Source organism: Anabrus simplex, chromosome 2 (genome assembly GCF_040414725.1).
Source record: "Anabrus simplex isolate iqAnaSimp1 chromosome 2, ASM4041472v1, whole genome shotgun sequence".
NCBI classification, from domain to species: Eukaryota; Metazoa; Arthropoda; class Insecta; order Orthoptera; family Tettigoniidae; genus Anabrus; species Anabrus simplex.
Genome location: NC_090266.1, coordinates 1,145,495,109 through 1,145,508,884, shown reverse-complemented (window position 1 = coordinate 1,145,508,884; position 13,776 = coordinate 1,145,495,109). Strand labels below are relative to the sequence as shown.

General features: G+C 40.1%; 1 protein-coding gene across 3 annotated transcripts in view; it reads right to left on the bottom strand.

The window, feature by feature from the left end:
* Pat1 (Protein interacting with APP tail-1) overlaps positions 1-13,776 on the bottom strand; it is a 249,915-nt gene that overhangs the window by 63,552 nt on the left and 172,587 nt on the right. For all 3 annotated transcript variants that reach the window (XM_067139744.2, XM_067139745.2, XM_067139746.2), the window contains one exon: positions 5,965-6,098. In XM_067139744.2, the coding sequence (XP_066995845.1) occupies positions 5,965-6,098 (134 nt within the window). The remainder of the gene's footprint in view (positions 1-5,964; positions 6,099-13,776) is intronic.

Sequence of the window (13,776 nt, the reverse complement as noted above, 5' to 3'; positions counted from 1 at the left end):
AAAACAAGATATGGGAATTCTCAAAATCATCAACAAAGGACCCTTCCTTAACATTACTGAAAGCTGCTTCATACATATAGATCAATATTTTAACCTGAATCATAATCTTAATGACATTTCAGAAAAGCCAAATATCCTATTTGACCTAATTCCCATTTTTAGAAACGTCAAACCAACAAGTCATAATTCAGTTTTTCATAATATTCACAGCACATTTCCTCAGCAGCCATCTCTTTTCCCACATCCTCCAGCCCCGCCTTAACCCTCCACACCCTACCTCATCATTCCCTGACCTCTCCCCTTGCCCCACCCCCTCACCCCTTGCCAAGCCTCTTTCCCCTTGCTTTTCCATTGAATCTCACAACCATTAGTATGAGCCATACAACAATGGGCCACGCACCACATGCCGCAAAGAGAGGTCTCATATAACCTATGCTATTTTACCAACATGCTCTCTCCTTCAATTCATTAATTTTATCCAATTTTATCTATCATTTATTCAGGTTAACTTCATGGACACCGCAAAGAACTGCGAATTTATACCAGCCGAATATTAAGAATGTGTCAGTTTTAACCATATCTTCATGTGCCGTCATGACAATGTCCAACAGCATTTCAGCATGATTTTAAGAAGCACTACAGGAACATTTTATTTACATTGGTTGATGTGGAAACACCATCTAGCAGTTCTGCATCAGCTGGTGGTCATTTACAGTGGCGTCCAGTGGCTTGCATACTGCTAACACCACTCCAAGTAGATTTTGTGATTGATAATCTGACTACAGAATCAACATTTACCAGTTTCCATTTTGCAATTGAAATTGTAATGATTAGCAGCGATGGAACTAACAATTCTATGAATATTAATGCAAGAAAGAGTCTGGATGATGAGCATACTCCAGATGCTAAGAATTTAGAGACTAATAATTTTTTTCAAATTTTACACATGAACTGGGATGAACTATGCCGAATTAACTTCTTAGATTTGACAATAAACAGACTTCCTTCTTCCTTTACATACAGTATCTATAGAAAACCCACCCAAACGGCGACTACAATAAGGCAAGATTCTTTACATCCTCAAATGCACAAAAGCGCCACATATAACAGTTTGGTGGATCGCGCTTTTAAGATTCCCATGTAAAAATCTAATTTAAATAAAGAGTTAAACACCATCCACTCAATTGCTAAATTCAACGGTTTTAAACAAGAGTTCATTGAACGTACAATCAACAAATTTAGACACCTCCCAAAATCCACCTTAGAGACAAACCCAGTTATGACACCTTTTCAACTTTCACTTTTAATAAAGATATATATAGGGTCATAAACATTTTTAAAAGACATAACGTCAACATCTCTTTTCAAACTGGTAACAGAAGTATGGAGATTTTACATAACTCCATTTCAGTAAACAAGTCCAATCTTTTTTCTAAATCAGGTGTCTACAGGTTTTGTTGTAAGGACTGTACTGTTCATATTTAGGACAAACTGGACGCAGCTTTAAGATAAGATACGCTGAGCATGTCAACACTATAAAGCACAACAGATTTTCCGCTGTGGGCTAACATATCCATGATCTAAAACACTCCTTTAATGGTATAGAGCAGGACATTGAAATATTGGAATCTTTAAGTAAAGGTCCTTTGCTTGATGCTACCTAACATTGTTATATACATTTAGATCAGTATTTTAATTCAAATCTTAATCTGAACGATATTTCCGAAAAACCTAAAATACTTTTCGATTTCCTTATAGCATTTATTAAAAATATTAAAATTCCAAGCAACAGTTTGGTCTTTCGCATCATGCGCAACACATTTTCTCGCTATCCGCTTCCACTATAACCCCCCCCCCCCAGATTCCCCTTAATCGCTCCTCCCAGCCCCTCCCCTCAGCTTCCCCTCCCTCTCCCCACCTGGCCCAGCCTATGGCACGCCCTTGATCAGAGCTTGCCGTAACACACAGCCTCTCTCCACACTTCGTGCCATTCAACAGCCATCCGAGGTGGGTGTCATTTAAATATATAATTACATGATTTGATTTTCCATGTTGCCCATTCCCCCGCCCCTCATTCATGCACGTTCTTATAATTAACATTTTTATCTTTATTGTTTAGGTCCCGCATTGAACTGGGAAATACCGTCCTTTTAGCGTCTTATGGACTTCACTTATAACACGTTTCTACCTCATTTGACATGCTGCAGTAATAAGCTAATGGAACCAGACACAAGCAACTGTTCACAACTGTGTCCTTCAAGATTGATTTCGTTACTCGCAGAACTACTATCTTTACACTGTACACAGTGCAACATGTCTTAAAATCAAGCTGTTTTTATCAGATATTAAGTGCAACAAAAAACGAACCCAGGACTCTCAAGATCCCAGTTTGGCAGAAATTCAATCATTATATATCTTCTTAACTTATTGTATTCAACCCAAAAGTCTTAAACTTGCTAAAGAGAAGATAAATATTCTAGTCATTTTATTCAGGAATTATTTTAAATGCAGTGTTGTAATGTATTTTATATTGTGTAAATGTAATTTTTATATGATTGCCCATTTCTATGATCTATGTTCGACTGAAGATGGCACCACACAGCATTGGAACTAGTATCGAATAAATAATTGTTGTAATTTAATCTAAACAACAAATTGTTTTGTACTGAAAAAGGTGGACCAATAAGTTCCTTCAAAACTTCATTATTCTCCCTTCAATACGGACCCAAGATGAAATTTTTAACTCTAAATTCATTTAATAATTATTATTGTTATCACAATTCAATACGGATCAAAACCGTGAAGTTTATATCCTATGATGGATGTGTGAGTAAATTATTAGATTTACAATGATCTGTAATGTGTAAAACGCTCACCAGAGTGCATTCATGATGGCACCGTCCTGTTGTTCATAAGTTTTTACCAGTCAACTGCTGCGAGTCAGACAGTTAAGTAAGACGTGCAGAGAGGACTACATACAGTATGAAGCACCCGCGATGTCTCGCAGATGCGTTAAGACAGCTAACACCAACTGACAGCATGTCAGAGGCCGCATTGTGGAACTGCACGAGGCTGGTTGGTCGTATCGTGCAACTGCGAGGCATGTGGGCCATTCAGATGTCACAGTGGCCCGATGTTGGACTCAATGGGTACATGAGGGCACCCAATCACATTGTGTAGGTTCAGGTTGACCAAGAAACACCACCCCAAGGGTGAACCGTCGTACGGTGCGCCAAGCATTGCGAGATCCCATAACTTCGGCACCCGCAATCCACGAACATGTACTGGAGACTCTACAACATCCAGCGAGTTCCCGCACAGTGTCTTGATGACTCGCATCCATGGGATTGGGGTCCTACCACACCATGCGTCGGTTGCCATTGAACCAGAACACCAACGCCTATGTTTGGAGTAGTGCCTTGACCGAGAGGCATGGACAGAGGATGACTAGTGTTGCGTCATGTTCAGTGATGAGGCCCGCTTCCCCATAATCTCCGATGACCATCGTGTGCGGGTTTGGCAGCGTCGAGGGCAGAGGGCAGATCTTGCCCATATTGTGGAAAGACACACAGGCATAATCCCTGGCATCATAGTGTGGGGAGCCATAGGAGATGCATTCAAGTCACGTCTAATAGTGCTTCGGCGGACTTTGATGGCACAGAGACACATCACAGACATTCTGCGTCCGCATGTCCTACCCCTTATGGCACAGACCCCTGGGACAGTGTTCCAACAGGATAATGCACATCTAAACACAGCATGCATGTCTATGGACTGCTTGGAGCATGTTGAGGTCCTGCCATGGCCAGCTAGATCCCCGGACCTATCCATCATTTTAGTTTATTTTATTTTTTTTGCTAGTTGCCTTACGTCGCACTGACACAGGTAGGTCTTATGGCGACGATGGGATAGGGAAGGCCTAGGAGTTGGAAGGAAGCGGCCGTGGCCTTAATTAAGGTACAGCTCCAGCATTTGCCTGGTGAAAAAATGGGAAACCACGGAAAACCATCTTCAGGGCTGCCGACAGTGGGATTCGAACCCACTATCTCCCGGATGCAAGCTCACAGCCGCGTGCCCCTGACTGCATGGCCAACTCGCCCTGTCCTCTCCATCACTGAACACGAGTAGGATCATACAGGGAGGGGACTACGCCCCAGTACCAACCTGCGAGATCTGGAGGGATAGTTGCAACAACAGTGGACGAACTTGCCTCAAGAGAGGATCCAGAGGCTGCCTGACACCATTTCGAACCGCATAAGGGCATGCACTGCGGCCGGGAGGGGTGCACGACACCCTACTGACCTGATATAGATGTTGATTCCCACAGGGAATCTGAAATATTTGTCCTGAATGAGTAAATTTATAATACCAATATAAATGGTCCGTTATTGGACATTATAAATTTTCCAGCTAACTCATTCTTGGTTGCCAGCGTTTCGCCCTCGTGTGCTAGGGTGGGCTCATCAGATGGTACCTAGCACACCTACCAATACGCTGGCTAGTGCATACCGTGGAGGCCACTGCGTAGGCTAACTGGAGCCACCGGCAGTGCCAATGCCAATCAGATTCCCTGTGGGAATCAACATCTATATTATCTGATGGCCAAGCAGGCATCAATTTTTGGTAATGAGACAAAGTCTCTTAGTGCATTGGCACTGCCGGTGGCTCCAGTTAGCCTACGCAGTGGCCTCCACGGTATGCACTAGCCAGCGTATTGGTAGGTGTGCTAGGTACCAACTGATGAGCCCACCCTAGCACACGAGGGCGAAACGCTGGCAACCAAGAAGGAGTTAGCTGGAAAATTTATAATGTCCAATAACGGACCATTTATATTGGTATTACCCTACTGACCTGGCGCCAACATTCCACCTGTGACTGCCAACGGCCTTGTCTTTTTCATCCCATATTGTAATCAGTTCAAGAAAGGCACATGGACTTTCAGCATATGTAGTTTCATTCACTTTCAAGCACTCCTTCTGGGTGCTTAACTTTTTTTTTTTTACTATTTGCTTTACGTCGCACCGACACAGATAGGTCTTATGGCGACAATGGGATAGGGAAGGCCTAGGAATTGGAAGGAAGCAGCCGTGGCCTTAAGGTACATCCCTAGCATTTGCCTGGTGTGAAAATGGGAAACCACGGAAAACCATCTTCAGGGCTGCCGACAGTGGGGTTCGAACCCACTATCTCCCAAATACTGGATAATGGCCGCACTTAAGCGACTGCAGCTATCGAGCTCGGTGCTTAACTTTTTTTGTCAGGCAGTGTATGTGAGAAGCAAACGGTCCAGGGACCAAAGAAATGATAGGACTCATTTGATCATTCCATTCCATGAAATGACATAACCCACATTCCAAACAATCTGTAATGGTCATTTGAGAGGAGCGCGAGACCCCATTAAGTTTGCTTTTCGTGTGTAAAAGCTTGTAGTTTGTGCGTTACTATTTTTTGGGTTTTCCATAATTTTACCTTAGCAAAATAAATTATTTTTCATCCGATAAACGATAGTTTTCATTCGTAGTTTATGTACCTTCTGATCCTGTCCATGATTACTGATATTAGTTAAGAGTAGACTTCGAGGGCCTATCCAGACGTTTCACCCCTGAGGGAGCTAGCCAGGCACATTTAGGGCAGGCGGTGCAATATGTTCCTATTCATATTCCTACCTTTCTACATTATTACTTAATACAGCAGTAATGTACCATATTAAAATAGCTCTTTATCGTTAAGAACATCCTTTCCTTATTTTGAGGAATTACACTAATATAATACAAACTATTTTTCCATATATAGGTTTTCATAATGTATGGCCAAGGCCTACATACACACATTACATACATAGAAAATTTTAACCAATAATGTTTTTTATCTCCATATATCAAATTCTGAAGTGTTGGAATTATTTTAATATAATATGATGGTTCAAAATATTGGGGGATGACTAAGAAATAGTCAGTTACTTACCAGCATCATGCACCATGTTATCCAATGCAATTTCCTCCAATATGAGAGCCTTCACTCTTCGCACAGAAGCCAGCAACAAGTGATTACGAGGCAAGAGTTTCTCCATAATAAAAAGGGCTTTATCAGCATGCTCGCTAAAATTTTAAAAAAAGACACAATTCATTAATTTAAAATATAAATACCCATTCTAGAGTTATTCTACCTTCACCCGTTTAAATTTTCAATTCCTTAAAAAGCGTATATTATCAGAGAAAAGGTTAATTAACCATTGCATAATAGTTTATTTTTAAAAGCACAAAGTAATTTGCTGACAATTAGATTTAAAGTTTCATCCTCCATACTGGTTCACAGTGAAACTAGATTTACAGTACAATGAAACACTACTGATCAGGATCAGATAAAAGTAAAACACCCAGAAAGCAATATTGCAGGGGGAAAAAAATGCTAACCATTGGGTATAACCAAAGAGCATTGATGCTCCAGTAAGAAAGGTGACAGGAGCAAAATATATATGTCTCGCAAATAGATGGATAACAGTACAACCAAAAATGTTTGATCCATGCTTTCTTTTTTTATTATATTTTTTTGTGTGTACTCTACCTACACGGTTTTACATGGTAAGTCGCAGCTCTCGAACAGTTTCCAGAGAGGCGTGTGTGCCATGACCTTAGAACAAACATTGTGGAATGATATAGTGGACCTAGAACTGATTAGTTCTGAATACAGAACCTATTCGGTATTTGTACACAGTTCATTGCAGCCCTCCAACTGATCTACAAGATCCTCCAATCGCTCGTCATTTCTCCAATATATATTGAATGGCATTTTGCAGCACAACACCACACTGCAATATACCATGGCCATGGTTCAATAGGCTCTAAAATGTACTCACACCGTCCTTGATCAGTGAGGTCACCAAACTTTTGCCAATAGAGTACATGTAGGACTAGCAGGGGCAGTGTCTGCTCTGATATCTCTGACCTACAATAACCCTTATAAAAGTCTGTGTACAGTCAGAGGAGAGATGTAGATGGAGGAATGTACCTCAAGGCAACATAAGATAATGATGCCATGTATCAATTAGTTATCAACTGCCATAGAGAATTATACTACTTATAAACTCCTGTGCGAACCTCCATAAATACTCTTACGTAAACCCTCTTTTATCTATAATTTTAACCATAATGGCCACCAATGGTCCGTACTGACTTAAATCAATGTTATTAATTATTTAAAGATTTGCCTTGTCAATATAATTCAATAAAATCTGAACAGTAAACCATCTTATACAAATGCAGGGGTAAGATTTACAGATCACTTCCAATTCACTTTTTTTTCTTTCTTTCCTCCAACAGAAGTGAAATTAACATGTTTCTAGGCCTCAAATCAGGTGTTTCACTCCATAATTAATTATGCACTTTCATCAATATGGGTTAGTTTTCTACAAGATAACTTGCTGCTGCTTCTCCATATACAAGGTGATTTTCAAATTCTGATTACACATTTCTAGAGGTTGTAGATGGTTTTTTTGTTATTGGCTTTACGTCACACCAACACAGTAGGTCTTATGGCGACGATGGGAGAGGAAAGGGCTAGGAGTGGGAAAGAAGCGGCCGTGGCCTTAAGGTACAGCCCCAACATTTGCCTGGTGTGAAAATGGGAAACCATGGAAAACCATCTTCAGGGCTGCCGACAGGGGGGTTCGAACCCACTATCTCCCGAATACTGGATACTGGCCGCACTTAAGCGACTGCAGGTTGTACATGGGACCTGGTAAATCAAGTTTTGAATAGGCATCCATGTAATGCACCGCATCCATCCTGGGAAGAAAACTTCATTTAATCTTCATCTGCCTGCACTAGCTCCAGCTGCAGCACAAAAGATTTAGCACACTATAGGAATTTTTGAAAGAATATCGGAACATACTCCTCAGATACGAAGTGTGAATCGAAGATGGTAGTGGTTGTGTATGTGAAATGTGAGATTGAAAAATTCAAGTCTACTCCTTTTTCTTTTTTAGCACGAAAATGGCATGTTTCTGGACATGAACTCCATTCAAAATTTAAAGCAGATCTCTTCTACAACAGGCAGAAGTACATAATAGACATTAAGATTCACCCCGAATACAGCTTTGAATGTTGTGGTTTTCGTTCCTCCTACCGGGCGAGTTGGCCGTGCGCGTAGAGGCGCGCGGCTGTGAGCTTGCATCCGGGAGATAGTAGGTTCGAATCCCACTATCGGCAGCCCTGAAGATGGTTTTCCGTGGTTTCCCATTTTCACACCAGGCAAATGCTGGGGCTGTACCTTAATTAAGGCCACGGCCGCTTCCTTCCAACTCCTAGCCCTTTCCTATCCCATCGTCGCCAGAAGACCTAACTGTGTCGGTGCGACGTAAAGCCCCTAGCAAAAAAAAAAAAAATTAAATAAATAAATAAATAAATAAATAAATAAATAAATAAATAAATAAATAAATAAATAAATAAATAAATAAATAAAATTCGTTCCTATGCATTTAGTGTATGTGAAATCAGTCCGATAACCAGTGTGCATTTTATACATATAATTATACCTAGGATTAAGAAGGAAACATCTATGCCATATACACTGATGAGCAATTAGAGATACTTGGCTGCCCTGATGATGGCAGTGATGTAGCGTGAAGGTATTGAAGGTGTTAAAGAGAGCCATACTGATCCACAACTGCCACACAACCTCCCACAATACATTAAAATTGGTCGGAGCAGAGTCCAGGGAATGCAGATCCTCTTCATAGCATCTCAGATGCCTCAACTGGATTCAAGTCAGGTGACATTCAGGACTAGACAAGCATCCTCATATCTGTGGAGTATTAATGAACCACTCGACCACAATTCGGAAGCGATGGACTATTGGGTTGCCTTGTTACGGGAAAGTTTTCTGCAGGTACAGTATTTTTGAAAGAGTATCAGAACATACTCCGCAGATACAAAGTCAGAAATGCCAACTATTATGATTCAATCGTAATAATTATGAATTACCCATCATAATCACGCCTTTATGAATGACACACCACAAATTACGAATTGTTGTTGATTTTTAAATGCAAGTATATTGAGTGTTCAAAAGGATACACAAGCAATGCCATTACAGCTTGAATTATCAGAATATTCTTTTCAGATTTCTCAGTAATCATTTATACCCCTGCTGTTTCCTGTCCCTCGTTTAAGAATATTTCGAGTTTTCACGCACCGAACGCAGTGTGTGCTTCCAGTACCGGAAAAATAGCCACCTGTGAATGGTATATCGTGCGGAGTTGATGTCTTTGCTTGTCACATGATCAGACTTCCATGCAAGTATGAGAGTTGTTCTGTCTTTATTTTGGCGGTAAAGTGGTGACAAACTCAGTTTCATTATGAATACTGTGTGCGTGACTGTTCAAGAAGTATTTATTTCGATTTTGGTTGCCAAATTTACATATTTTGCTCTTCTAGGATATATGCTAATTGTGTGTTATGAAATGTGAAGTTTGAAATAATGAAGTGATTTCTTGTGCAGGAAAATACGTGGTGACGTCACCATGACTAGTGACGCTAGTTAGAAACCAAAAATACTTCAAAAATTTAGGGAGGAATACTGAAAGAATGGCCCTGTTCACTGCATTTCTCAAAATCTCCTTCACACGTGTTTTGTAGTGTGTTTCAGTTGCGCACGGTGGACGAGACGACTGTCATAAACACGTGGCTAGCAAAATTCATACAGATACAGTTAAGCTGAGGGACACAAACAAGAATTTAACCATTTTTGCTAAATCCTCAAAAGATGAAAGCTCAGTAACAAACGCGGAGTTGTTGTTTACAACTTTTCTTGTTGAACACAAATTTGCCTTTAGCCTGCAGTGACCATGCGGTATGTCTGCTCAAGAAAATGTTTCCCAATTCAAAAACAGCTTCGAAGTACGGTTGAGCGAGAACAAATCGGGAGTGCTAGTTAAAACTTTGGCTTCTACAGTTGAGGGAAAGGTAGCAGAGTTAATGAAGTCCCAGCCTTTTGCCCTGGCAACAGACGGCAATAACAATATGAATGAAAAAAAACTCTACCCATTAGTTGTGATGTTTTTCGATGGGGAATCTACACAAATTTCAACGATAATTCTTACAATTCGGGAATCCAACGACAATACAAGCAAAGGAATATTCAATGTTTTGGATGATGAACTGAAGAAGAGGGGGATTCCATGGGATAACTGCGTAGGTTTAGCATGTCATAATGCAGGTACCGTGACTGGCGTTTCCAAAGTGTGAGCTCTTTTATTTGTAAAGAAAATCCTAATATTCATATGCAAGGCTGTGCTTGTCATCTTGTGCACTTAGCTGTTCAAAAGTGGTGCAGTGTACTTGTAAATGTTAATATTGAACAGTTTTTAATTGATATTAATTACTATTTGCAGACGAGTTCAAAGAGGCAAAATGCTTCAAAGGTATGCCAGGAAGTCTTTGGTGAAAAGCCTCACAAAATTTTGAAGTATGTTTCTAGCAGGTGGTTATCTCTTCTGCAGTGTGTATCAAGGGTCTTAGAACAGTGGAACCCTTTAAAAATGCTCTTCTGTGAATCAGATTCTGACAAGGCCAATTCAAAATTTCTGAAAGTTAAGGAACAATTTGAATATCCATCTACTAAGCTTTATCTTTTGTTTCTCAGCTCTGTTCTTCCTTTTTTCAGCCCCTTAAATGTATTCCTCCAACAAGAGACACCACTTATTCATAAACTTCATTCAGATTTAAATGAACTTTTCAGTGACATTGTTCGCTTTGGGAGAGCATCCTCTGTTCCAGAGTCCGATAGTAATTTGCTTGATTTGAAATGCAGTTCTGCTAAATCACAGAAAAGTGACAGTGAGTTGGTCATTGTGGTATAAGGGCAGTTTCTCTAGATGAAACTGATGATGATGATGATGATGATGCTTGTTGTTTAAAGGGGCCTAACACCGAAGGTCATCGACCCCTAGATGAAACTACACTGAAGAAGTTTTATTCCCATGTGAGACTGTTCTATACAAAAACGTGAGTACATTGTCAACAAATGGCCAATTAGGGATAAGTTTCTCGTGCATGCTGAAGTTGCTGATGTTTTCCAGAGGAAATCCAACAGTTTTTTATCAATAGAATTTATGATTGGCCAGCTTCCTAAAATTGTGTCATCAGAAGAAAATGATTCTTTGGAAACCGAGTTTAGTCATTTCCAATCTGATAGATTCTCTTTTGATCAGGATGAAAGGACCGACAGACTTTGGTTCAAAATATCGAAGATCACTGATGCTTCAGGTATAAGGAAGTACCCTTCACTGAGTAAGCTAATGATAGCTATTCTCCTAGTACCCCATAGCAATGCTCCAGTGGAAAGAGTGCTAATATAAACATATAAACACCAAACTGTTAAGTGGTCTTTTAGTGCAGAGGATGAACATGATATCAAAAGAAAAAACATGTCACCAGTGAACGATTACCAAACAGGAACTACAAGCTGCTAAGGGGGCAACTACAGTACTCAACAAAAGAAATGATCCTTCAACCTCCACTCAGATATGTACTGCAGATCACCTGTTACTCTAGCAGGTAAGAATCATACACTGTTTATATGCCAGTCTTCGAATACGTTACATCTGGTTGAATTGTACGTTGTTCATTGAATTTTTTATGATGTGTATGTTAGCGAGATCTCGAAAATAAATTCTGCCGCTGTTGTTGATTTGTTTATCTATAATAGCTATGGTATCATCAACATAGCGATGCCAAAGACAGAGTCCGTTAATGTTATTAACACGTTCAGTACCTGCTTCTGAGCGGGACACTTGAATGCCTGGACCAGCCATTTTCATGCCCGGCCCTCTTGATGTGCATCACTTAATACAATTTACAATTACTCCTAAACTATAAATGTTAGAAACAGGATATTTTGTGCTTACCTCTAGTAAATATTTAGGGTGTGATATCTGGTGTCACAGGTTTCAAAATACGTATAATTTTATACAGCCTATTTGTATTTTCGGCATAATGATTACTCTCACCGAAGTGAAGACATGAAAGCATATGAAGGAAGCGTATTCGGAACATTGTATTAGAAAATATCGAAGTATGAAAAACAGGGTCTTCGGTCCAGTACATTTATATATCAGGATTCTGGACTAATCGGTTTCCACGACTGCATGATCGAATTCTTTGTGAAAGGCCGGGGCACCGCACTTATCACTTGACTGAAAATACTCACGTATCTCAAAATATCCTGCTTATTTTGTATTTGAAAGTTTATACCTGAATTCTCTGTAAATGGTGGAACGGGTGGACAATAACTAGGATATGTATCAGACACTTCACTTTTTTCTATAGGGCTATCGATTCGGGAATCGGAATTTCCTTGTCACTCTCACTATCACTACCTGAGTCTATTTCAGGAATAAGTTTATCACCAGAATAATCATTGTGAACAATATCTAACAGTTCTTCTTCCACAAGAAACTTTGTTTTATAAGCTATTATACTCATACCTGCCAACTTTTAGAAACCAAAAATAGGAAGATTTTTAATTCTTGGATTTCATCACATATATTCCACCACAGTCTACGTGAAGAAAGGTCAGGATAAAAGGCATACTTATCTACAGTTACAATGCGAATTGACCATTAAATTTAAAATCTTAAACTAAGAAAACATAAAAATAGTTACAAGAAAATGTACCTAATCACTCTCATTTATGACATTTACATACGAATAATATTTGTCACACCGACACGCGCAACAAAATGCATAATACCGTATTTTCTCGCGTAATTAAGGCACACTTTTGACGAAAAATACAGGCGAAAACAAAAAAACTGTCCAACACGAGAACGGCCGAGCATCGAAGGAGGGACCCTGCTACATTACCCCAAACCATTTGTATCCAATCTTGTACGAGTGACGTGTCCATCCACCCTTTTTCTTGAATACGAACGTGGATCACTGGCGGAAATTTTGCTTTAGGCATTGTTTTTCGGTTTAGAACAATGTAAGGTGCAAGCTTTCTGCCATCAGCTGTTACAGCAAGCAATGCAGTACATCGTTGTTTTTTTGCTTCCGGTAGCGCGTGCAATAACACTGTATGTTCCTTTCTTATCTATTGTTCGACTTATGGTATATGGAAACTGATTGGCGTCAAACCTGCCGTTCCTAATAAAGGAGATAAAATATTCCTTCACTTTACGCTTCTCAATCACAAAGCGCTGAAAATGGTTTAAATCATTCGTCACTTTTATGCATAATGTTGTTCTTTGTCGAAGAGAAAGTCCATTTCTCTTCATAAAATTAATTCAGCCTCGGCTAACCTTCAAATACGAGACAATGATTCCACGTGCCGCGGCTATTTCTCATTCATTAAAATGCAGCATTTTGTGAGAAACGGCTTAACCAACATTGCGTAACAAAATCATATAGTTAAGCAGATAATCCTCTACTTGCGGAAACTTGCCGCTTTTTGATCCGCGAAATGCTTTGCGAGACTTGTTGGCCGCTTGAAGTGCACTTCTGTTACCGCGGTAGCGCACGTTTCATTTGGACACCGAAAACTTGCTGCCCGCTGCTCTATTCCCGTATGTTTCGGCGTAACTGATCACCGCAAGTTCGTATGATGCAGTATTAATCGAGTACGGTACTGTGGACTGACAAACAATTTTGAGATCACATAATGTCCCGTACGCGAAACACTCGTAAAACTAGTGCAGTGGAATTTCCTGCCGGCTAATACAGCACGTTGCCTGTATTTGGAATGCCCGCTTTCGCAATAGGAAGCCTGCTACCTGAG